The sequence below is a fragment of the Stenella coeruleoalba genome (genome assembly GCF_951394435.1).
Source record: "Stenella coeruleoalba genome assembly, chromosome: 12".
In the NCBI taxonomy this organism is placed as follows: domain Eukaryota; kingdom Metazoa; phylum Chordata; class Mammalia; order Artiodactyla; family Delphinidae; genus Stenella; species Stenella coeruleoalba.
Window position 1 is genome coordinate 7740019 of NC_137158.1, and position 26147 is coordinate 7766165.

At 36.6% G+C, this 26147-nt stretch overlaps 1 protein-coding gene across 1 annotated transcript in view; it reads left to right on the forward strand.

Annotated features, from left to right (window-relative positions):
* Positions 1–26147, forward strand: part of ADGRB3 (adhesion G protein-coupled receptor B3) — an 802351-nt gene that overhangs the window by 638521 nt on the left and 137683 nt on the right. The window contains exons 18-20 of the mRNA XM_079939099.1: positions 12888–13014; positions 14609–14712; positions 19189–19291. Of these exons, the coding sequence (XP_079795225.1) occupies positions 12888–13014; positions 14609–14712; positions 19189–19291 (334 nt within the window). The remainder of the gene's footprint in view (positions 1–12887; positions 13015–14608; positions 14713–19188; positions 19292–26147) is intronic.

The following is a 26147-nucleotide window of genomic DNA, read 5'->3' on the forward strand; positions in this document are numbered from 1 at the left end:
CAAGCCACAGGCTTATCAAGATTCAAAGGAAGAGGAAGGAAACTCCACCTCTTGATGAGAAGAATTATATAGAATTTGAGCCCATTTTTACCTACTACAGATGCAGAGTTACTACTTTAAGTTGGATAGTCAGTGACATCTCTGGGAGAATGACATAAGGGCAGAGACATACGTGATATGAGGGAATAGCAACGTTACTATCTTTGAGGAATACATTCTTGGCCATGAGATTTGCCAGCGCAAAATGCCAAGGTGAGAAATCGAAGAGCTCAGTGTGGTTGGAAATGATGAGCAAAGGTATTGTGTTAGGAGAGGAAGGTAAAGAGGTGATAACAGGAGCTTTCCTTGTGGTGCAGTGGTTAGGAATCTGCCTGCCAATGCAGGGGACACGGGTTTGAGCCTTGGGCCGGGAAGTTCCCACATGCCATGGAGCAAGTAAGCCCATGCACCACAACTACTGAGCCTGCGCTCTTGAGCCCGCAAGCCACAACTACTGAAGCCTTCATGCCTAGAGCCCATGCTCTGCAGCAAGAGAAGCCATTGCAATGAGAAGCCTGCGCACCATAACAAAGAGTAGTCCCCACTAACTGCAACTAGAGAAAGCCCGCGCACAGCAGTGAAGACCCAATGTAGCCAAAAATAAATAAATAAATTAATTAATTAATTTTTAAAGAAAGCGATAACGACAGACCAGCTGGTAGAGGTCCTTGTAGGTTATTTTAACTGCTTTGTCATTTACTCCAAGTGAGATGGGAAGAACCATTGATAGAGTTTTGAAAAGAGTGATGTGAGTTCACATATGTGTCAACAGGATCTCTGGCTGCTGTGTTGAAATTGAACTTGAGGATAGATAGCAGGGAAGGAACGAGGAGCCCAGTGATGATATTTATCTAGAGGGGAGATGATAGTGGCTTAAAATAGAAGGGCCATATCAACAGCATTTTCGGGAATAATTTGTAAAACAAATAAGATAGAAAACATTCTTGGATTATATAGTCTTCCAACCAGATTGCCAACTTTTCTAGGAAAGAAACTGTTAGTTTTCTTTTTGTATGTGTCTTCTACTTTGGCATTTGAAAAGCACTCACTAAATACTTATTGACTGCTTAGTGAAGACTCAGGCCTCACTGCTGGAGTGAACATAATCACTGCAGGATGCTGAGTCTTTCAGAGTTCGTCATCAAATGATGTTTGAAGACCAAAAGCAAATAGATAAGCCTATTAAGATCCATTGATACTCTTCAGACTGCATTTCTGCTATATGCTGAAGGATAGCAAATGAATTGGAGCTAAGACAATCTGTCTGGGTCCAACAGCATTAGAAGCCATCCCTTGAAGTGTAAATAATTATTAAATTAACCGAACAAACATTTAAGTCCCTACTAAGTGAAAAGCGGTATGTCAGAGATTCAAATCTGAACAAGATACAATTGTCAAAAGCACTAATATTCTAGTGTGGCATGGAGAGTGTTAATTTTATAAATAAAGAAAGTGAGGTGAATTTATCAACTAATATTCTAGTGTTGGACAGAAAACATGAATATGCACAGAGGAGTGCTGGAAAGATCTAAGTGTAGCATGTTCCTAGAACTAGTTCATTTCTAGGCAAAGAATTGGAAATCTGGTGTTAATTATGGTCTGGAGGGGTCACTATTAATTCCAGGTTCAACCTAGTGGATGATAAGTTCTCTTCCTGCTGGTAGCAAAGTACTTACTCCTAAATTTCATCACAGTGAATGAACTATAAATGCTTTATGTTGGTATTATTCTTTTTAAATTAAAAATATTTATATATGTGTCTGTGTATACTAGTGTATATTACTATATGCAGACATTATGATAATTGATATGAAAATCCTCTATTGTATCTAAATAGAGGATATTTTTAGAAGGAAACAAGAGCTTATAACTTTTACTCAATATCATGTTTTCAGAATTTGTAATTTCAACTTTTATATCACCTCAAACTATAAATGATCTCACTAGAGATGAGAGATGCTTTATGTCATGAAAAACTGGTATAAACTCAATGTTTGTTTTTTTACATGTCATACGATATATCACTTAAAAAACAGGATGAACACCAAAGCATGACAATCTGTCCTTAGCTAACTTCATCCACTGATAAATCGTACTTTGCTAAAACCATTATACGAGGGCCACATTGTTTGCAAGTGTAAATAGGCATGATATTCAGATCTTTTTATAGGACTGTTCATTACATTCTGCTTTAAAATGGACTACAACTAAAAGTTAGTATTAAAAAAAATCTCTAATCTGGAAATGAGAAGCCCAACTTTGTGTCTCACTCTGTGCCTTAAAATAAGCTTCCTGAATTTCCTGCACTTCACTTTCCTCCTCTGTAAAACTAGATGGTTGGGATAGATCAGTGGTTCTCAGCATTGGCTGCACACTAGAATCATCTGGGGAGCATTAGAAAAGTAATAATGCCCAGACTCCACCTCAGGATTTAAGTTTTAAAGGTCTCCAGGTGACGTTAATATACAGCAAGTGTTGAAAACCAACGGGCTAGGTAATCACTAAGGTTATTTCTAGCAAAACTTCCTGATTTCATGTTTCACTGTGTTTTAACATACTAATGGTTGCTAGAGATAACAAAGTTCTCAGTATTTCCAATGTCCTGAAAAGTAGAAATTACCCTTAAAGACTGTTTTTTACTCAAAATTGGGAACATTTTTTATCTGCACTCCAAAATTTTCTGTATTATAAGAATAACTTATACAAAGAAACTATATGCATTATTCATTTTGGTATGACATATACATTAAAAGTGATATAGATTCACCTAATTCTTAGAAGTTAATGACTGTTATGATTGGAAAATAATTACTTTCTTTCAGTGCACATACATTGCAAGAACAGTGTACTCAGAAGCTGTGTGTAATTTTTTAAAGAATTGCTGCTGTAGCTATTTTGGTTTTGAATAAATTGACCATTAAAGCCCTGACATAGGAGAGACCTTCAAGATGGTGGAGGAGTAAGACATGAAGATCACCTTCTTCCCTACAAATACATAAGAAATACAACTACATCTGGAACAACTCCTACAGAACACCTACTGAATGCTGGCAGAAGGCCTCAGACTTCTCAAAAGGCAAGAAACACCCCACGTACTTGGCCGTGTGGCTGACAGGGTCCACATGCCCTGGCCAGGTGTCAGGCCTGTGCCTCTGAGGTGGGAGAGCCAAGTCCAGGACACTGGTCCACAAGAGACCTCCCGGCTACACATAATATCAAAGGGCAAAAGCTTTCTCAGAGATCTCCATCTCAAACTAAGTCCCAGCTCCACTCAACGACCAGCAAGCTACAGTGCTGGACACCCTATGCCAAACAACTAGCAAGACAGGAACACAACCCCACTCATTAGCAGAGAGGCTGCCTAAAGTCATAATAAGTTCACAGACACCCCAAAACACACCACTGGATGCAGTCCTGCCCACCAGAAACACAAGATCCAGCCTCATCCACCAGAACACAGGCACAAGTCTCATCCACCAGGAAGCCTAAACAACCCACTGAACCAACTTTAGCCACTGGGGGCAGACACCAAAAGCAATGGGAACTACAAACCTGCAGCCTGTGAAAAGGAGACCCCAAACACAGTAAGTTAAGCAAAATGAGAAGACAGAGAAACACAGCAGATGAAGGAGCAAGGTAAAAACCCACCAGACCTAAAAGATGAAGAGAAAATAGGCAGTCTACATGAAAAAAATTCAGGGTAATGATAGTAAACATGATCCAAAATCTTGGAAATAGAATGGAGAAATACAAGAAACGTTTAACAAGGACCTAGAAAAACTAAAGAGAAAACAAACAATAATGAACAACACAATAAATGAAATTAAAAATTCTCTAGAAGGAATCAATAGCAGAATGACTGAGACAGAAGAACAGATGAGTGACCTGGAAGATAAAAAAGTGGAAATAACTGCCACAGGGCAGAATAAAGGAAAAAGAATGAAAAGAATTGAACACAGTCTCAGAGACCTCTGGGACAACATTAAACACACCAACATTTGAATTATAGGGGTCCAGAAGAAGAAGAGAAAAACAAAGGGACTGAGAAAATATTTGAAGAATTATAGTTGAAAACTTCCCTAATATGGGAAAGGAAATAGTCAATCAAGTCCAGGAAGCACAGAGAGTCCCATACAGGATAAATCCAAGGAGAAACATGCCAAGAGAACTATTAATCAAACTATAAAAAATTAAATACAAAGAAAAAATATTAAAAGCAACAAGGGAAAAGCAACAAATAACATACAAGGGAATCCCCATAAGGTTAACTGTTGATCTTTCAGCAGAAACTCTGTAAGCCAGAGGGGGAGTGGCAGGACATATTTAAACTGATGAAAGGGAAGAACCTACAACCAAGATTACTCTACCTAGCAAGGATCTCATTCAGATTCAATGGAGAAATTAAAATCTTTACAGACAAGCAAAAGCTAAGAGAATTCAGCACCACCAGACCAGCTTTACAACAAATGCTAAAGGAAGTTCTCTAGGCAGGAAACACAAAAGAAGGAAAAGATCTACAATAACAAGCCAAAACAATTAAGAAAATGGTAATAGGACAAAAATATTGATAACTACCCTAAATGTAAATGGATTAAAAGCTCCAACCAAAAGACAAAGACTGGCTGAATGGATACAAAAACAAGACCCATATATATGCTGTCTAAAAGAGACCCACTTCAGACCTAGAGACACATACAGACTGAAAGTAAGGGGATGGGAAAAGATATTCCATGCAAATGGAAATCAAAAGAAAGCTGGAGTAGCCATTCTCATATCAGACAAAACATACTTTAAAATAAAGACTATTACAAGAGACAAAGAAGGACACTACATAATGATCAAGGGATCAATCCAAGAAGGAGATATAACAATTGTAAGTATTTATGCACTCAACATAGGACCACCTCAATACATAAGGGAAATGCTAACAGCCATAAAAGGGGAAATCGACAGTAACAAAATCATAGTAGGGGAATTTAACCCCACTTTCACCAATGGACAGATCATCCAAAATGAAAATAAATATGGAAACACAAGCTTTAAATGATACATTAAACAAAATGGACTTAATTGATATTTATAGAACATTCCATCCAAAAACAACAGAGTACACTTTCTTCTCAAGTGCTCTTGGAACATTCTCCAGGATAGATTATATCTTGGGTCACAAATCAAGCCTTCATAAGTTTAAGAAAATTTAAATCATATCAAGTATCATTTCCGACAACAATACTATGAGACTAGATATCAATTACAGGGAAAAATGTGTAAAAAATACAAACACATGGAGGCTAAACAATACACTACTAAATAAGCAAGATATCACTGAAGGAATCAAAGAGGAAATCAAAAAATACCTAAAAACAAATGACAATGAAAACACGATGACCCAAAACCTATTGGATGCAGCAAAAGCAGTTCTAAGAGGGAAGTTTATAGCAATACATTCCAAACTCAAGAAACAAGAAACATCTCAAATAAACAACCTAACCTTACACATAAAGCAATTAGAGAAAGAAGAACAAAAAACTCCCAAAGTTAGCAGAAGGAAAGAAATCATAAAGATCAGATAAGAAATAAATGAAAAAGAAATGAAGGAAACAATAGCAAAGATCAATACAACTAAAAGCTGGTTCTTTGAGAAGATAAACAAAATTGATAAACCATTAGTCAGACTCATGAAGAAAAAAAAGGGAGAAGAATCAAATCAATAGAATTAGAAATGAAAAAGGTGAAGTAACAACTGACACTACAGAAATACAAAGGATCATGAGAGATGACTAGAAGCAATGATATGCCAATAAAATGGACAACCTGGAAAAATGGACAAATTCTTAGAAAAGCACAACCTTCTGTGACTGAACCAGGAAAAAATGGAAAATATAAACAGACTAGTCACAAGCACTGAAATTGGGACTGTCATTAAAAATCTTCCAACAGGGCTTCCCTGGTGGCACAGTGGTTGAGAGTCCGCCTGCTGATGCAAGGGACACAGGTTCGTGCCCTGGTCCGGGAAGATCCCACAGCCACGAAGCGGCACCTGTGAGCCATGGCCACTGAGCCTGCATGTCCAGAGCCTGTGCTCCACAATGGGAGAGGCCACAGCAGTGAGGGACTCGCGTACCACAAAAAAAAAAAAAAAAAATCTTCGAACAAACAGAAACCCAGGACCCGATGGCTTCACAGGCGAATTCTATCAAACCTTTAGAAAAGAGCTAACTGCTCTCCTTCTCAAACTCTTCCAAAATATAGCAGAGGGAAGAACACTCCCAAACTCATTCTACAAGACCACCATCACCCTGATACCAAAACCATACAAAGATGTCACAAAGAATGAAAACTACAGGCCAATATCACTGATGAACATAGATACAAAAATCCTCAACAAAATACTGCCAAACAGAATCCAACAGCACATTAAAAGGATCATACACCATGATCAAGTGGGGTTTATCCCAGAAATGCAAGGATTCTTCAATATATGCAAATCAGTCAGTGTGATAATCCATATTAACAAATCGAAGGAGAAAAACCATATGATCATTTCAATACATGCAGAAAAAGATTTTGACAAAATTCAACACCCATTTATGCTAAAAGCCCTCCAGAAAGTAGGCATAGATGGAACCTACCTCAACATAATAAACTCCATATATGCAAACCCACAGCCAACATTGTCCTCAATGTTGCAAAACTGAAACCATTTCCTCTAAGATCAGGAAGAAGACAAGGTTTTCCACTATTACCACTATTTTTCAACATAGTTTTATAAGTTTTAGCCACAGCAATCAGAAGAAAAAGGAATAAAAGGAATCCAAGTCAGAAAAGAAGAAGTAAAGCTATCGCTGTTTGCAGATGACATGATACTATACACAGAGAATCCTAAAGATGTTACCAGAAAACAACTAGAGCTAATCAATGAATTTGATGAAATAGCAGGATACAAAATTAATGCACAGAACTCTCTTGCATTCCTCTACACTAATGATGAAAAATCTGAAAGAGAAATTAAGGAAACACTCTCATTTACCATTACAACAAATAGAGTACAATACGTAGGAATAACCTACCTAAGGAGACAAAAGACCTGTATGCAGAAAACTATAAGACATGGATGAAAGAAACTAAAGATGATACAAACAGATGGAAAGATATACCATGTTCTTGGATTGGAAGAATCAACATTGTGAAAATTACTACCCAAAGCAATCTACAGATTCGGTGCAATCCCTATCAAACTACCGGTGGCATTTTTCACAGAACTTGAACAAAAATTTCACAATTTGTATTTGACCACAAAAAAACCCAAATAGTGAAAGCAATCTTGAGAAAGAAAAACAGAGCTGGAGGAATCAGTCTCCCAGACATCAGACTATACTACAAAGGTACAGTAATAAAGACAGTATGGTACTGGCACAAAATCAGAAATATAGATCAATGGAACAGGATAGACAGCCCAGAAACAAAGCCACACACATATGGTTACCTTATTTTTGATAAAGGAGGCAAGAGTATACAATGGAGAAAAGACAGCCTCTTCAATAAGTGGTGCTGGGAAAACTGGACAGCTGTATGTAAAGGAATGAAATTAAAACACTCCCTAACACCATACACAAAAATAAACTCAAAATGGATTAAGACCTAAATGTAAGGCCAGACACTATAAAATTCTTCGAGAGAAATGTAGGCAGAACATTCTATGACATAAATCACAGTAAGATCCTTTCTGACCCACCTCCTAGAGCAATGGAAATAACAAGAAAAATAAACAAATGGGACCTAATGAAACTTAAAAGCTTTGCACAGCAAAGGAAACCATAAACAAGATGAAAAGACAACCCTCAGAATGGGAGAAAATATTTGCAAATGAAGCAACTGACAAGGGATTAATCTCCAAAATATACAAGCAGCTCAATATCAAAAAAACAAACAACCCAATCCAAAAATGTGCAGAAGATCTAAATAGACATTTCTCCAAAGAATACATACAGATTGCCAACAAACACATTAAAGAATGCTCAACATCACTAATCATTAGAGAAATGCAAATCAAAACTACAATGAGGTATCACCTCACACCAGTCAGAATGGCCATCATCAAAAAATCTGCAAACAATAAATGCTGGAGAGGGTGTGGAGAAAAGGGAACCCTCTTGCACTGTTAGTGGGAATGTAAATTGATACAGCCATGATGGAGAACAGTATGGAGGTTCCTTAAAAAACTAAAAATAAAGCTATCGTATGACCCAGCAATTCCACTGCCTGGCATATACCCTGAGAAAACCATAATTCAGAAAGAATCATGTTCACTGCAGCTGTATTTACAATCGCCAGAATATAGAAGCAACCTAAGTGTCCATTGACAGAAGAATGGATAAGAAGATCTGGCACATATATATAATGGAAAATTACTCAGCCATAAAAAGAAACGAAATTTAGTTATTTGTAGTGAGGTGGATGGACCTAGAGTCTGCCGTATAGAGTGTAGTAAGTCAGAAAGAGAAAAACAAATACCGTATGCTAACACATATATATGGAATCTAAAAAAAATGATTCTGAAGAACGTAGGGACAGGACAAGAATAAAGAGGCAGACATAGCGAATGGACTTGAGGACACGGGAAGGGGGAAGTGTAAGCTGGGATGAAGTGAGAGAGTGGCACAGACATATATACACTACCAAATGTAAATAGATAGCTAGTGGGAAGCAGCAGCATAGCGCAGGATGATCAGCTCAGTGCTTTGTGAACACCTAGAGGGGTGGGATAGGGAGGGTGGGAGGGAGACACAAGAGGGAGGACATAAAGGGATATATGTATATGTATAGCTGGTTCACTTTGTTATACAGCAGAAACTAACACACCATTGTAAAGCAATTATACTCCAATAAAGATGTTAAAAAAATTTTTTTAAGTTAAAAAAAGTTTGTTAAATAAAAAGAAAATCAACTATACTTTAAAATGAAATAAAAATTAAATAAAAAATCGACCCTGAGATATAAACCTGCTAAAGTTTATAACTTATTCATGATAAATACTTTACACACTGATGTATTATGAAGTAGAATAGATGGTTTTATAAAAGAGTGATTTAAGTGGAATATTTAGTTGTATGGGTATTTCAAAAGGTAAAAGTTTGATTTCTTGAAACAGTTTTGAAATGTGTCACTATAAGTTTTTGCTATCAGTTTTTTCCTAAACAACTTTTCATTGGAGTGAATGGATAATCTTTTTCTTTAATCTTAAATGCTAGAGTATATAATCACATGCTATATTATTTAACTCTCCCATGAGATCCAGACCCCAAAAATGAACTCCGATCCAAAGAGGAATCATGTAGAGTCTTAGGAAATTGGGGAAAGTCCTCAAATAAATATTAAGGTGGGAAATAATAGATTTTGTGTCATATATTTTCACAGCATTCTGTCCTTGTGGGTATGTACTTTCAAATACTTGGGACAGGCAGACTCTTTTCTTCTTTTAGCCAGCCTAATAATAGGAAGAAGGAGAAGAGGTACAGATGACAGCTAAGAGCTAACATGGGTGAATGTAGGTGTAGCCAACGAAGAATATGCTGCTTATATGAAATTTCTGCAGGCCTAGTTATTTTGAAAACTATTTGAAAAAAAAAATTAATGTCCAGAAAAGACACTATGAAAAAGAAATATGTGATTTTTCAGTAAAACGTGTGTATCATCATTTTGTGTTTGCTTCTGACATCCTCAGTCTGTTATTCTTATTATATCTTTAATGTTCATACATATTTCATTGTATTTGCTTGCCCCATTGATGACAAGCTAGACTTAATAACTAAGAATAATTCACAGATATACCATTAATCATGGCATGCAAATCTATGACATTAGAAGAATAATGTGACTGCTGGAATAGTCCACGTGCTTTAAAACCTTGTTCTGTGCAGACTGGGGAAGCTATTTTGCTTCACATTAGCTCTACCACACATCAGTTTGCTTTACAAGGTCTCCCTGAAATCAGTCAGACACATGTACCGTGCTTTCGAAGAATTTTGTACAGTAAGAATAGCTATGAAATGTGTGAAAATACAGGTGACATATACTATAGTTTTTGTAATAGTAGTGACATGTATGCTAGTGATTTTAAAAACTAATTTATAAGAGTTTTATCTGGTTTTAAAATATCAAGAGGTTTTATGAAACAATTTAAAATTTGGCATCAGATGGCATCACACTTATTACTCAGCTCTTGCAAGCAACCAAATATAGAAGTTGGAAGTTACCTCCTCACCTTTCAAAATGTTCACTCCTACTCATCTGATCATATTCTGGTGTTCTGCTATCAGATGCATTATTTTGTGTTTTATAACTTGCATTAAACTGGGGAGAGCACATCAAGCTGTACTCAGTCACTCATAATATTTTCCATTAGTTTCATCAGGTAAAGTCAACAAAGGGATAATAATTCCTAAGAAAGGTAAGGAGAAAAGTTATGTAAGCCTCAGGAAGGTACCCATCAAAAGGGGCCCAGTGAGATCAGAAACATTTCATGCTTGGGGGGGAAATGAAAGATTGAAACATGGAGACCAGTGTCACTTACTTCCCAGTTTTGCCTGGGGCTGGGCCAGGTCAGCACTGCAATCTTTGTACAGAGCAGAGTAAATTGACCTACTTTTCTGAAGATGTCATATAAAATTTGCATGATCTTCAGAGTCTAGCAACGTTATATTGAACATAGACTTTACATCTGACAGCCAAAGGTTAATAATACTAACATTTTCTTGAGTAAACAAACTTTCATTACCTAGATATAAATATATCACTTTGTCTCATGAGGTCTTATTTGCAGTAAACTTTTTTCCTTGTAAGACTTTGAATTAGTTTATTGGTCATAGCCACATAATATGAAAAGTGTAGGTACTGGACTCCATCTTGAAAGCACAAATAGTGCATTAAAGTAAAGCTGTCATACAGGATTAATAATGCAATGTTGTGTTTTAAAACATGTCAGATTTTCTTAGATGTATCTTTCTTCTTTAAACTTTAATCAGCTGAGATAAATGTTTTTTATTTGGCCTTAACTCTTTGTCACAAGACAATAAGAGACAGGCAGCCAATGAAATAAATTGAAGTGCTGCTCTGGTTAGGTAGAATTGGAATTTAATACTGTTGCAGTTGGTTGAGATATAACTGAAATATATATATATATATATATATATATATATATATAATTTTGCATGGTTGTATGACATCATGAGAAAGAAAAGAGAGCTACCAAATTTTTAATTGGCTAATACTTAGAAGTATTGGGGTGAACTTAGGTATAACGTTTTTGTACCTCTCCCCAAATATAGTCTATTCCTTTTTAAAAGAAGTTGTAATTAAGGGTATTTTGAGTCGTGCATATTAGTGATATCAAATCAATATTTAAATCAAATTAATGAATATTAAAAAGATATTGCATCTAAATCCCAAAAAGGGATAGTGTAAATTATACTCTACAGCTCAACTTGGAAGTCCAGCTGTCACAGTGAAACCTCTGTCATTGAAATAGCTCAGAAATAGACTGCATTCATATTTAACCCAATAGCTTTAGGCATTCAGAGATATGGAGTAGATGAAATAAAAAGTACCATATCAAAATTAACACCAAGCCATGTGTTATCCTTCTGGAGTTTTAGAGTGATTTTTAACATAGATAGTAATTGGGTTTGAAATTTAAGCACACACATACACACAGGTTTGCTACTTGGAGAGTTCCGTGCCTGGGGGAGGGGAGGTGACAATTGGTGCATTCAGTATATAACACGTGTAATGATAATAAAGTTGATTGGTTGAACTCTATAGCTTTTTTTTTTTTCTTTTCTTCCTCTTCCTGTAGAGTAGTTCAGCCGGGGGGTGGAAGGATTCTCCCCCATCTTCACCCCCCACTAAGAAGGCGTAGGTTGATACCATTTTTATTGTTCTGCTGGGGTGGGAAAGAAACCATATGCTTTAGAATTTTGAATGGCTACACCAAAGGGAAGATTGAAGCAGGCCCTCTTTCCCCATTCCTACCGGACTTTGAGGTGGGGTTATTCTTCTAAATGTTCTGGCAGTCTTGTGGTTAGCTTAATGCTTCCACCCCGGGGCAGAGAGGTGGGTGAGGGGAAGAAATGTCAAGGGCTTCAGAGGAGCTTGGGCTGAGTGAAGTGTGGAGTGGGAAGCTGATGTCTGAAACCCACCACTCCCCTGGATATCAGGCAAAGGCAATGAGAGTCGGAACCAGCTGATGCCGCTGCTGCTGCTTCCCATTTCCAGGGTGAAATTTTCACAGCAGCTAATTCTAAAGGGAGGAAAAATCCCTAACCAACAGAGAAGATTCTATATCACCCAACACAAGCTATCTAACGTTTTAGGCAGGCTTTTCAGAGAAATCCTCGGTTTAAAAGTCAGCGTTCACGATCCAAAAATACGGGACGGGAATCAGAGCTGGTATGCAATGTGAAAAGCCTCTTTACACTCTATGAGTGTTTGAAACGATCCGATGAGCATAGGAAGTGGCTGCCAACGCTCTGGCGGCTGCTCGTGCCGCCGCCGCCGCCGTTCCTCGCAGAGGGCTGGACAGAGCCAGTCCCGGTTTCAGCACCTCCGGCGCTGGACAGCTCTCTGCACGCCGTACCGCCGCCCGCCTGCTTTCTCCAAACACTCTCGCTTTGCATTACTGGAGATGCATCTAAATTACGTCCTGTTCAACAACAAGTAGATTTTTTTTTTCCCCCTGTACGGGAATTACAGTAGACGATTCTCTCAATTAAATTGCATTTTCTTCATTACGGATTTGGCAGTCAGGCGTATTTATCCCGATCTCCCCCCCACCCCCCCACCCTCTACAGGAACGAGTCTTTGGGAACCTGGTCCACCCAGGGATGTAAAACTGTGCTTACCGATGCATCCCATACGAAATGCTTATGTGATCGTCTCTCTACCTTCGCCATTTTGGCTCAGCAACCTAGAGAAATAGTAAGTAACAAAGGGAAAACACGGCTTTAATGCAAAGGCAGGGACATTGTGGAGAGTGTTTCTCCAGGGAACTGCATTTTAAATGGGGAAATGGAAAATGTTGCAGGGTGGCAAAATTGGGTTCGTCTCCTCCTTAGCTACAGTAGCTTGGTGAAATGAATTCTAGTTGGTGTGCTATAACTAAATTCTACTCAATTTTATGTCTTCTAACTTGAAATTTCTGCAGTATAGTTTTGAGGATGTACTCCAATCATATTGCTAATATGCTGCAAACTTTCAAATAAAAATACTTGTCAGCTTAACCTTTATTTTAGAACTCTAAAGCTGTTCTGGGGAATTTGTGAGGTTACTGTTGGTAGTAGAATGAAGACCCCAGACACTATAACCAAACACATTGCATATCTGCATTGGATATTTTCAGTACAGGTTTTCTGGGGTGTCCTTGGATATTTATTTTTTTAATTAAATGAAATTTTTATGAAAGCAGAGACTGTCAGAAACTGTAAAATCATTCCTTAGAAGTATATAGGTTTGTAAAACTAGTTTCTGAAACAGACAGTTGTATAAACTGTCTGAAAGAAAAAATAACATCCTCATCAAATGTACTTTGAAAAATTATTTCAGAAATTGAAGTGGTGAAAAATAATTATTAAGAAAAATGTGACTTTCTGTCTAAATCTGGCCTAAATATGCATCACTCTTTTTCCTTATTTTGATAGCCAAAAATGCCTATAAAATTGATTGTGCATATCTAAGATTTGGAACACACTTGATCTTAAAGTGTATTTCTTTAAACTTCCAATACTAAAAATATGAAAAACAGCAGATTTTATTAGTTAGTACCATGTTAGTGTCTAAAGAAAGAAATCTCTTTGATCTTTATATATGTTTTAAAAGATATAAGACTTATTTTTCAAGGTCAAGTATTTAGAGACTAATATTGACATTGTGAAGATTATCTCTATATATTTTGTTCACAGAAAAAATATCACAAATATATTCTAAGGTCTTACACTTGAAATTTGATTTTCTTCTATATTCTTAGAGGCCAAGCTAGTGAAATTAAATGAGAGAATACTTGACTTAGAACAAAGTTGTCAAAAGTCAGAAAGTTTGAAAAATTTTCAATATCTAGGTACCAGATTTGGATAACATAATGGGAGGATCAAAGTAAATTTCAACAAAATACATTTTGTGAAATAACTGAACTGTAGTTAGTTGAAGAAAAATAAATACTGCTTCAAATTTCAACTAGATGAAATTTAACATGTTAATGTTGACCAAGTTGTAGCTTCAGTTATTTATTTTAGAAAGCTGTAAGTGGGTATATGCCACAATCAAGCATTGAAAACTCTTAAGGCCTTCATTACTTCACAGTGGGAGAGAGGGAGTAGCTAGAATTAGTCATTTTAGAGGTTGAGAATATGTGAACAGAGTGGTTACTGGGTAATTATCTGGTTACTATAACAACTATATTGGCTATTTTTGAGTGTTAGGATAGTTTTGTTGAGTTTAGAAGTTATTTTAATTTATTTTAAAAATTCTCTCTCTCTCTCTTTTTTTTTTTTTTTTGCTTCTTTTGTTTAATTTACAGATCATGGAATCCTCTAGTACACCTTCAGTTACCCTAATTGTAGGCAGTGGCCTTTCTTGCTTGGCCTTGATCACCCTAGCCGTTGTCTATGCAGCATTATGGAGGTATGTAGTCAATTAATACACTAGAAATGGAATGTTCTGTTATTCAGAGTTAAATCAAGGAATATAATAACTATTATATGTCTCATGTTTTCTTAATTTACTGAAAGAAGTGCTTTGAAAACAGGATTATAATTGCCGTGACTGAGCTATAATAAATGAGCTCAATAATACTAAATAAGTGTTTACTTAATTTTCTTGTCTGTATTTTCCTACAATGGGAAAGTAAACAAAACACACACACACACACACACACACACACACACACACACACACACTTTTCTTCCCAATTCAAATGATGGTAGCCTTCAACAAGTTGCTTACCCCAAGCATGGTACTCTTAATACCCCAAGTTCAGTCTCTGTGTTGTTTATATTTATCCCAACTGCTATTGAGCTTGAGAATTTAATGATACAGTCAAATTAATTTCTCTGTTATAGAAATATGGTCTCCAAATGCTTAAGTTTTAAACATATGCTTTCTGTGTGTCTCAATGTGTAAAGTCTTCTATAATATTAATGCATTAATGTAATACCATAAAGCTTTAGAAAAGACTTCTCAGCTGAATGTTTCCACTAAGTTAGATTTTGACAAACTGATTTTAAAAAGTCATAAAAATACATAAACAAGGGAAAGTGATTGAAAAATATTGTTCTATAATATGTGAAATTATATCTGTTTGACATTGTATGAAAATGTAGTAGTTCTCTAAGATTTGTTCTTGTTCTGTTAATGAGAATTAGACCTGTGAAGTTTATTATGTCTACTGACATATTGATAACTAGTATATAACTAAACTTCCCAATAAATTTTCAAATGTTAAACATTTTTATATCCATTTTGATTACTTTAAAATGTTCTAAAAACAGTTACCATATTAGCAAATAAATAATTATGTATTATTTCCTGAATATTTGGAAATATTAAAATTGCAAAGGTAGCCAGGCCTAGTATTTTACTTATCTTTTACTGAGGATAGAAAACTATTTCGTTGAGGGCTTCCCTGGTGGCGTACTGGTTGAGAGTCCGCCTGCCAATACAGGGGATACAGGTTCGTGCCCCGGTCTGGGAAGATCCCACATGCCGCGGAGCGGCTAGGCCCATGAGCCATGGCCGCTGAGCCTGCGCGTCCGGAGCCTGTGCTCCGCAACGGGAGAGACCACAACAGTGAGAGGCCCGCGTACCATAAAAAAAAAAAAAATTTCATTGAAAAATTAATTACAATTTAATAAGGAAAGATCATTTGATTTAACATCCTTTTTTTAAAAAAAATCATTGTTCTCCATTACATTTTTTACTCTTTTGAGGACAAAAATTAATTGTCCAGAATATTATATTGTCAAAGATATTAAGATTTTCATGCTTCATACAAAAACAAAATATGTACACATTCTTGATCCATTGATACAGATACGTAACAGAGGTCCCGCCTTCCCATGCAGGGTAGTGAAATACCAAATGAGGGAATCTGATAATATATGGCCAGTCTCATGAAATGAAAGAAATGTTTGTTCTAGGCATGGCATTGTAGACAGTAGAATCCAGGGTTCAGGGCTCGGTCAAGCAGGCATTGTCCTGGTAATACAAGAGCAAGACAGACAAAGGCTGGGAAGAAGACTTTCTCTCCCACAATTGCCTGAATGGTATTTCTCAGGAAATGAGGCAGTGTTTATGGGCCAGGATACTAGGTAATAGTATCACAATTCATCAATGGCATCATAAGTCATACTCACTGAAGTATTCAGAACCAAGTTCCATTTCTCAGTACTTAGGGTTCAGCCACCAATTACACCTCTTCACGCCTCAATACATATGGCTAACGCTAGCACAAACACTGCTAGTATAAATGATATATAAAAGTTATCAAAGAAGTACAGGATTATTTAGTCTGTAGGGAAGTTTGCTGTAATCCAGAAAATCCAGGAAAATCACCTATTGCAATAGCTTTCTAGGAATTACCACCTGAAAGTGTCTATCCAAACTTGACATGAAACTGAGAAGTTTAGAAGACAGTACTAAGAAACAATATAAATTTGAATTCCTAACCGTTAGTGGCCATCAACTCATTGTCTACAGGTAGAAGAATTGAAGTAATATTAATAATTTGATAGAAGTTTCAAGATTCATAAACTATTAAGTGAATCTTGTAGCATGACGAATTCAATGCATTTTCTAAACATGAAATTTACCTAGTAACATTCCTGTATGATAATACTCATGTCAGGATCTTACTGCTTTTTTTTTTTTCTAATTAAAAGGTTTAGTGTTTTTTTTTTTTTTTTTTTTTTGCTTTTCTAATGATGTGTAAAATGTGTGAACATCAGAATTATTTTATATATAATATACCACTTTGAAATTTGCTGATGTCTCATGTAGCTCATTAGAAATATTCATCAAAAAATGAATCCATTGTTACGTTCTCTCCATCTACAGATATGTTCTGTAGAATTATGTTGTTACATCACAGAGCAACTGAGCATGTCCTTTTAATCCATGTATTGAAATGATGCATTCACAAATTTTGTTTAAAACATAAAGCATATTTATGAAATGTTTTGAAAGTTGAGACATTTTATAGCAATTTTTAAGGCAATAATGTCACAATGTTAATGACAATGAAAACATCTAAAGACTCTTCAGGGTGGTCAGTCTAGGTCTTCATTACCATGATTTTTCTATTTACTGAGCAAATGATATCGATGAAAGCCTTTCAGTAATGTCATCTGTGTACTTGTGCTGTCATGGAAGCCTTTAATATCACATAAAGGGTCAACTGTGTGCAGCCCTTAAACGTTTTAATGATACATCCCCAACCAAAAAAAAAGAAACGACTTAATATTTGATGTTTTCAGCATCCCAGTGTGTGGTTTATTATATTTTTAGATACTGATGATGCAGGGACAAGATTAAGCTACTCTGGAGGCCATTTTTTATTGAGGGTCCACCTAGGTTCATTCTATGTTTGTTCTGTGAAGAAAGGAAGATTCTTTTATATTAAAAATTTTCTTTGTATATTTTATTATTACTCTTGTTTTTGTTTTGCTTTCTTTTCTGAAACATGTGATGGAATGTAGGACCTCTGCCTAAATATTCCTCACAAACAGAGAGTAAAAACTTTGATAGATTTTTACCTTCCAAAGAATGCCTCCAGATCTCTGGCACCCCCATGGAACACTGCACAGGGAAGCCCACACTGTGGGCTGTGGACAGTGAGTTCATGTTCTAACACAAATTGAACAGTCTCAAATACACAGCACGAACAAATATGTCTTTTTGTTACTGTCACTCAGTGATTTACCACAGGGTACAGTAAAGCAAGATAGCTGCTACCCTTTTAGGGTAAACACCTGGTAGAACATTTGATTCTGAGCAGTTTTCTCCATGGTTTACATTCTTTTTTTTTTTTTTTTAATTGCTTTACAATGGTGTGTCAGTTTCTGCTTTATAACAAAGCGAATCAGTTATATATATACATATGTTCCCATATCTCTTCCCTCTTGCTTCTCCCTCCCTCCCACCCTCCCTATCCCCCCCCAAGGTGGTCACAAACCACCCAGCTGACCTCCCTGTGCTATGCAGCTGCTTCCCACTAGCTATCTATTTTACATTTGGTAGTGTATATATGTCCATGCCACTCTCTCACTTCGTCCCAGCTCACCCTTCCCCCTCCCCACATCCTCAAGTCCATTCTCTAGTAGGTCTGTGTTTTTATTCCCATCTTAACCCTAGGCTTACATTCTTGATGTGCTTAAAAATTATATGACAGACTGTATATAAATACTTCTTCATACGGGTAAAATATGGCAGGCTCCAACTAATTTTCCAGCCTAATGATGAATTATCATTTGTGGATTGGATTAGATTTCAGCAGTAAAGATTCATTTTCTTTTTTCTTGTTTTGGAACAATTATTCAGGAAAAGAAAAACCTAAAGAGTAACAGCCTAACTATATAAAAATACTTGAGCGAGTGAAGCGGTGGGTGCAAATTGTTCATGGCTTCATGAGAGTAAAGGCATCTTCCTCGTAAATAAGGGGGATATTTCAGAATCTGTGTGGGGTTTTTCTTTTTGGTTTTCAGTTTCTACTGGTTGATGTAAATGATAATAATTAGCATATTACAGATACACAAATAGGAAGGTAATGATACTAACTGATACCATCCTAAGAAATTTTATACTTCTAGTAAAGAATGTTATGGTGATAACAGATGTGCAATTAAGCTTCTGTCAGAAGTGCCATGTTGTCCACACTAATGTGTAAAGAAAAATAAATTTAAGGTCTCTTGGATATTATATGTCACTATAAAATTGGGTCTCTAAGAATAATCTTCCTTAAAAACAACTTTTTAAATATTTTTTTCTCATGTAAAGGCTTCATGTTAGTGTCTTTTTCTGGATGAATTCCACCAATTTGCATAATAGAGAATTTCTCATCTTTCCGCTGAATTTTAAAGTTGGACACTTTCTCTCTCTGGCTAGGTACATACGCTCTGAGAGGTCCATAATTCTGATTAACTTCTGCCTGTCTATCATCTCATCCAACATCCTCATCCTGGTTGGACAGACTCAGACACATAATAAGGTATGACTGGTAATTATTCTGCTTCTCTTTCTGCGTTTATGTTGTGACATAAAGTTGGCTATTGATAATCTATATGTTTATTCTTGATAAAATAGGGAACTTCTGATGAAATTATTTTTAAAAATAAAAATATTTTATTTGTTTCTGAATAAAAGTATTGGTGATTCCAGTCAAGAAATACATTCCCTTGGCTTAATTTCTTGGGGATTGAGAGGCTGTTTATAATAGTAAACATATGTGTTTATTAAACATTATGTCAAAGCTCTATGAGTTCAAAGCCTTGGAACATCAAAAGCACAAATTTTAATTCATTATCCTAATTGTAATAGAATTTCCTGTGTTTTGATCTAATTTATTAACATACTGATTCCTAAAATTCAACTATAAATTGCTAACTAGTGTAACATAGCTGTTGAAAAATCCGCCAAAAAACTTATTTTAGACAATAACCAAAGACAGTATTAGGAGGAAGTGACTCTAGATTTTATGCTTTTCAAAAAGTTTTATTAGGCAGAAAGTATTTTGATACTTAAACAGTTTTGTAGTTCTTTAACTGTGTAACACTTTCAGCAAATGTAAAATATATGACTTGAGTTGAATGACCATGTTTTTTGAGAAATGACTGTCAGTCTTTTTGCTAAATGACTCTGAAATACATACCAAGAAACCCATAATAGAAATCTTAAATTAACTTACCCCAACCTCAAAGGAATTCTGTTAAAAAATGCTTTGATAATATTTGCTGGTCAGTTTGGGCCTGTTCTTTTCTTAATTTTTTTCCAAATACTAAAGTCAATAATTGAACTTCTTCCCTATAAGCTATCATTTTTAGAACATCCAATGCACTTTTCAGTAGGTACTTTCACTATATTAGATATTTGTAAGACATGCATCAACATCAAAGATTATGGATAGTTTGTTTATTTTGCTAACTTACACTCCTAAGAATCTGATTCCTACCCAAAGAATACAATTTGGGGTCTAGAGAGGTCTGGGAAACTGCTTAGGTGATTCTGATGAAGATTTTATCTTGACCCATATTACCCTAGGACTGTGGGGAGGGGGTGGAGGGGGGATAAGCGGAAGGTCACTAACCATGAAGGACAAAAGCAAAAAAGGGAACACCAATAAGAGCCCAATAAGGAGCCTTGTGGAAGTAAAAAGCACTTTCACCTTTCACGTATCTGAATGTTTAGTTCTTTTCCCATTTCTTTCCTGTGTCTTCTTAAAAAAAGGTGAGACAAAGTAAAGTCTATTAAAATATATTTCAGGGCCACCTTCTGACTATTTAACCTAAATTTAACAAGAAATTCATGGGAAAAAGAAAGTCAGAGGAAGAAAGGAGAAAGACCACAGTGAGGGAGATGCAGTTGGAATTGGGAGGGGAAAAAGAAGTGTGCAGAGTAACCAGCAGAGGGGAAATGGATGGGGGTAGGCGCAAGCAAGCTGGGAAGGGAAGGAAAGGGCTGGGGATGAAGGAGGGGAGACACCCCGTGAGCCCTGAGCAGTGAAGAATCCCTCATCTCACCCCTGTCCTCGCTGTTCACCTGGCAGGACCTCAGATCCCTTAGGAATGCTCCTTCACTTGTTCATACCTGGTCACAATTCTTTAACTGTTTGTCCTTGAACCTCCGTGCAAAGAAGAAGAGCTTTCCTCTGAAGTAGAAATCACTTACTGGGTCTGGGAACCAGAAAAATTCAAGCTAGAGTTAGCTTGAGCTGGTAGCTTGTTTTGTTTTGTTTTTTTCCACCAAAGTCTCCATGTCATTTTTTACCCTCCAAACACTCTTGAGTTATGTCCCTCATTAGAATATGGAAAACATCATTGTCTTCAGTAGGAAATATGCTTTTAAAACTGCTTTATGCTGTCTGGCAAAGTTTTTACAAGTTCTGAGCCAAATGGTCAAATAGTAGAATTTTCCACAAGGTTTACCACATATTTTAGTGGTTGTTGTGTATTTCTGTTGGATCATTGCTGTTCAATAGAAATACACTCTAGGCCACAAATGCAAGCTATGTATGTAATAGTGACAGTTTGGTAGCCACATTAAAATAAGTAAAAATAAACAAGCAAAATCAATTTTAATAATATATTTAACTCAGTATATCCAAAAGATGACCATCTTAACATATAAGTAATATTTTTAAATGTTAATACAATGTTTTAAAGTTTTTTAAAATAAAGTCTTCAGAATCTGGTGTGTGTTTTATACTTATAATACATCACAATTTGGGCCAAGCGCATTTCAAGTGCTCAGTGGCTACATGTACCAAGTGACTACCATGTTGTGTAGGTCTAAATGGTAATGATACTTAGAGACTAAAGAAGTTTTGAGAAATTACATTCTGCTTGCCCATTTTTGCTTTTCCAGGTTCTCAATATCCTGTTGTTTTTTTTTTAAATTAAAATGTCTGCTAGATATCTATGAATATTATGAGCATCAAAGGCAAGATAAGACAAGTCTAGTTTTACATTTCATTTCTGATTATGAAGCATGGCCGGCATGGGCTTGGTTTAAAAAAATAAAAGGTCAGTTTAGTTCTGTTTCTGCAGAATAGATTCTATATGGTTTTGGGATCCTGGTGGTTCTGTTCCAGATAGACTGTGCTGATTTCTGCTGCTACACTGTTGATGCGTGTGGGGAGGAGTGGGGGATAGGTGGTAATGATGATAAAGAAAATGAAAAATTATTGTTTTTCTCTCATGTTACGTTAATTTTGCTTTACTAGCTCTGAGTAGATGATCTTGCAAGCCTAGGACAATCCACTATGGAGTGACTAGGAGAGAAAAATACAACACAGTAGGATTTTATTCTTAGTCTCTCTCAACAATATCAGGTTTCCAGAGGAAATAATCGTATATTTTATTACGATACATGTGCTGAATTCAATTAAATTGACCTCACTTCATTTTAAATATATGTGAAGTAGCAGTATGTGAAAAGCCATACCTGCTTCACTGTTTGGAGGATTAATGATGTCTCAAAAAAAAAAAAGAGAGAGAAAAAAATATGAAAATGTATTATCCGTATAAACTCATGATCTGTATAAACTCCAGGACAGTATTTTAAAAAGGTAAAATATTATCAGTGGGTACAGTATATTTTTTAGGGTGTGTGTAGGATCCCTTCGCTGCTGTGGGCATTTTGTAATTGATCAAATTCCTATCTTTGATTTCCCTGGTAAATTTTGATTGATGCTTTACCATTCCCCACTTGGAAAAATGGAAGCATCTGAGAGGGCTTCTTTTTTTTATATCTATAAATTTATTTATTTATTTTTGGCTGTGTTGGGACTTCATTTCTGTGCGAGGGCTTTCTCTAGTTGCGGCGAGCAGGGGCCACTCTTCACGGCGGTGCGCGGGCCTCTCACTGTCGCAGCCTTCTCTTGTTGCGGAGAACAGGCTCCAGACGCGCAGGCTCAGTAGCTGTGGCGCACGGGCTTAGTTGCTCCGCGGCATGTGGGATCTTCCCAGACCAGGGCTCGAGCCCGTGTCCCCTCCATTGGCAGGCAGATTGAGAGGGCTTCTTGAGGAATAGGTTCTTTGGTACTGCCTCTGAGAGTTGTCATGGCTAGTTTGTGTGAAAACTGGTATTTGATACTGAAGTCCAGAATGGTTTTGAAGTGTCAGACTGGGATCTTTCTCCAAATTGCTTGTTGAAATATAATTGATTCAATTATCTCACTACTGAGTATCTCTGCTTTCTTTTGAGTTGGGATAGAAACAAGCTGAAATGACCCATTGTTTAAAATATGATGTATTCAAATCTTTGAACTATAGATTCAATTGCTGGTAGCAGAGAAAGGAATCAAATGCATTTCTTCTATCTCTTCTTAAAATGCAGTTATAAAATGTAATTATAACTGACTTCATTATATTTCAAGCTATCTTATAAAATTTCATTGCCCTTTGATTTCTCTGTGTATTTTAAATTTCAACCACGATGTTCCTTTATCACTTGAATGTTGTTTATTTTTAGAATTTCCTTTGTACCTTAAAGTATGCAAATGGTTTTTGTTGAGCCATATATTCAGAGAATAGTTTTCTTAATCACAAAAATATATATTTACCTTCTTCTAAAACACTTTGAGATGATTTATCATATTAACCATTTTATAACATTCTTTTTAACTGATGGAAGTCAAATTTGGTAAAACAGTTGGATATATATATATTTTTTTTGGTTAGATAATGGTGGACACCCAAGAAGATTCTGAGAGAGAACTTCTCCCTATAACCTTACTACCAGGTTATAATGAAAGGAAGCCAAGTCTAGATTCAATCAGACAGTGTGATATTTATTAGATAAACATTTATTAGCAAATCAAGAGCAAAACCTGTTCTGTAAACTCAATGAAACTATAGGTCTCTGTCATTTTAGATATTTTAACCATGACCACACCTTGTATGCAACATTCTCTTCAGGTGAACATAGCAATACTCTAGAGACAGACTTCTGTGCCTTCAATCAGCATCTTTCAATCAGAAATCCTCCTAATCGAGTGTCTGAGTACAGAATGATTGGGGGTAAAACTATGGGCCTCATTTCTATGAAGTACAGGATATAAGCTTCAATGGAATCGTCCACGCAGTCTATTTAGACTAAGAAGTGTTTAACTATATTAGCTCATCTACATATCTTTCAACGCCTTTGTTTTCACCAAGGGAACCCATAATAATTGACTAGGCACTAGTTCATCAATAAAGATCAATCTCCTCTAGTCAGTTTGATAATAATTGAAATGTTGATTGTGGATACATCTACCTAAACCCAAAGACTTTCAGTTGACCCTGCAAGACTCTGGGGTATGACCCTTTCAAATACAATGCCAGCTGACTGCCTTGTTCTGTGCATTCCTGGACAGCTCCTAGGATTAAAGGTTAAACTAACTGGCACATATATATCAATAGTATCATACTGAGAATACCAAAGTGTTATAAAATAAATTATAGACATCCTGAATAGACATCCTTATTTTGAAAAAGAATAACTAAATGTGAGAGGGCAAAGTTAGACCCTAACTTTAGTCCCAGGAGACCTACAAGACCTAGCAAAAGTCCTCATTGACAAATCAAGGAAGCTTCCCAAATTATTTCAGATGTGCAGACATTTCCTTGTCACTCTTCAGAAAGAATTTCTCTCATAATTCTTTATGTATGGACCACTGAATTACATAATAGGCCTGTGTCTTTTCATTCAGTCTTGCAAAAAATATAAAAACTCTGTGTTGGAGCACTTTTTAAAAGTCACATAATCTACAAAGTTTGCTTACTACATCCGGTGCTTATTTATCCTTTATCAAGTGTTGTTATGTTTTTTGTTTTTTTTTATTATTATTATTTATTTATTTATTTTTGGCTGTGTTCGGTCTTCATTTCTGTGCGAGGGCTTTCTCTAGTTGCGGCAAGTGGGGGCCACTCTTCATCGCGGTGCGCGGGCCTCTCACTATCGCGGCCTCTCTTGTTGCGGGCACAGGCTCCAGATGCGCAGGCTCAGTAGCTGTGGCTCACGGGCCTAGTTGCTCCACGGCATGTGGGATCCTCCCAGACCAGGGCTCGAACCCGTGTCCCCTGCATTGGCAGGCAGATTCTCAACCGCTGCGCCACCAGGGAAGCCCCATGTTGTTATGTTTTTGTTATGTAGTTTACCTAGAGATAATTAGTAAAGATAGGCCAAACTAGAAGGCTGTGGTTATTCTAATGGAAGATGTTTTTGTGTTGTCAGAATTGTGTTTTTTTTTTTAAATAAAATCTTGAATTTTAATACTTTAATTAGGTGAAGAACTCTCTAATTCACTTATTTCTCCCATGACTTCCTTTTGCGAGAGACTGAGATTCTCCACACATTTATCAATACTTCCATGCCTGGCCTCTGAGTCTATACGTGTTCAGTTTCTGAGGAGGAATACTGAGTATGTGCTTTCAGCCACCCAGTCTGTCCATTCTGATACCACCTGAAACCGTCTGCTCTTCTCTTGAGGGTCAGGCTCTCCAGGCTTCCCTGGAGACATCCATCTCTCGGTGGTGAAGGTGAAGAGCAGGCATTTTAAGCCAGAGAGACCCAAGCATCCTACATCTCCTGCTTCCTAGCTGTGTGATCCCGAGCGTGATACTCAGCCTCCCTGGACCTCAGCTTCCTCTCAGTATCTCCCTTACAGTGTTGCTGTCAAGGTTACATGAGAGTACATATGAAGCACGTTGTAAGCACTCCTTAAACAGTTCTTGTGATCATGGTGATGGTGATGATGGTGATGACTCACGGACATACATCTGATTCTGAATTTCTCTTCTGAGCTTCAGATTTCCTCGTGTCCAATTTGCTGCTCACCACTAAATTTCCCATTTATGTCCCTGCCCCACACTCAAACACATTATATATAAATTGCATGTACTTTCTGTAGTCTCCAACCCAGTTACATAAGCTGGAACTCTGAGCATTATCCTTGATACCTCCTTCTTCCTCATGTAGTAAATCTAATAAATCAGCCCCCTGTGCCATGTGTGCCCTCACATATTTCTCACCTCCAGCTTTTTGCCTCAGTCAGGTATGAATTACCTTCACTAATCTTCCAGCATCATTAACCCCACTCTCTACCTTGTAGCTCAAGTGATGGAGCTAAAATTCAAATCCGACCACTCCACTCCCCTTAGCAAACATGTATTGTTGTCTGACCTCCTACAGAAGTGATTTTCAAACTGTGCTCAGACACAAGAGGTGAGAATGTTTTATTTATCTGTGAAGCTTCCTATTCTCTGATTTTCTTGCATTAATGTATTGGGGCTCAGGAATAAATTGTATTGAGAAAGAGTTCTATAGCTTATCAAACTTGAGAAACTTTAAACATGACCTGCACT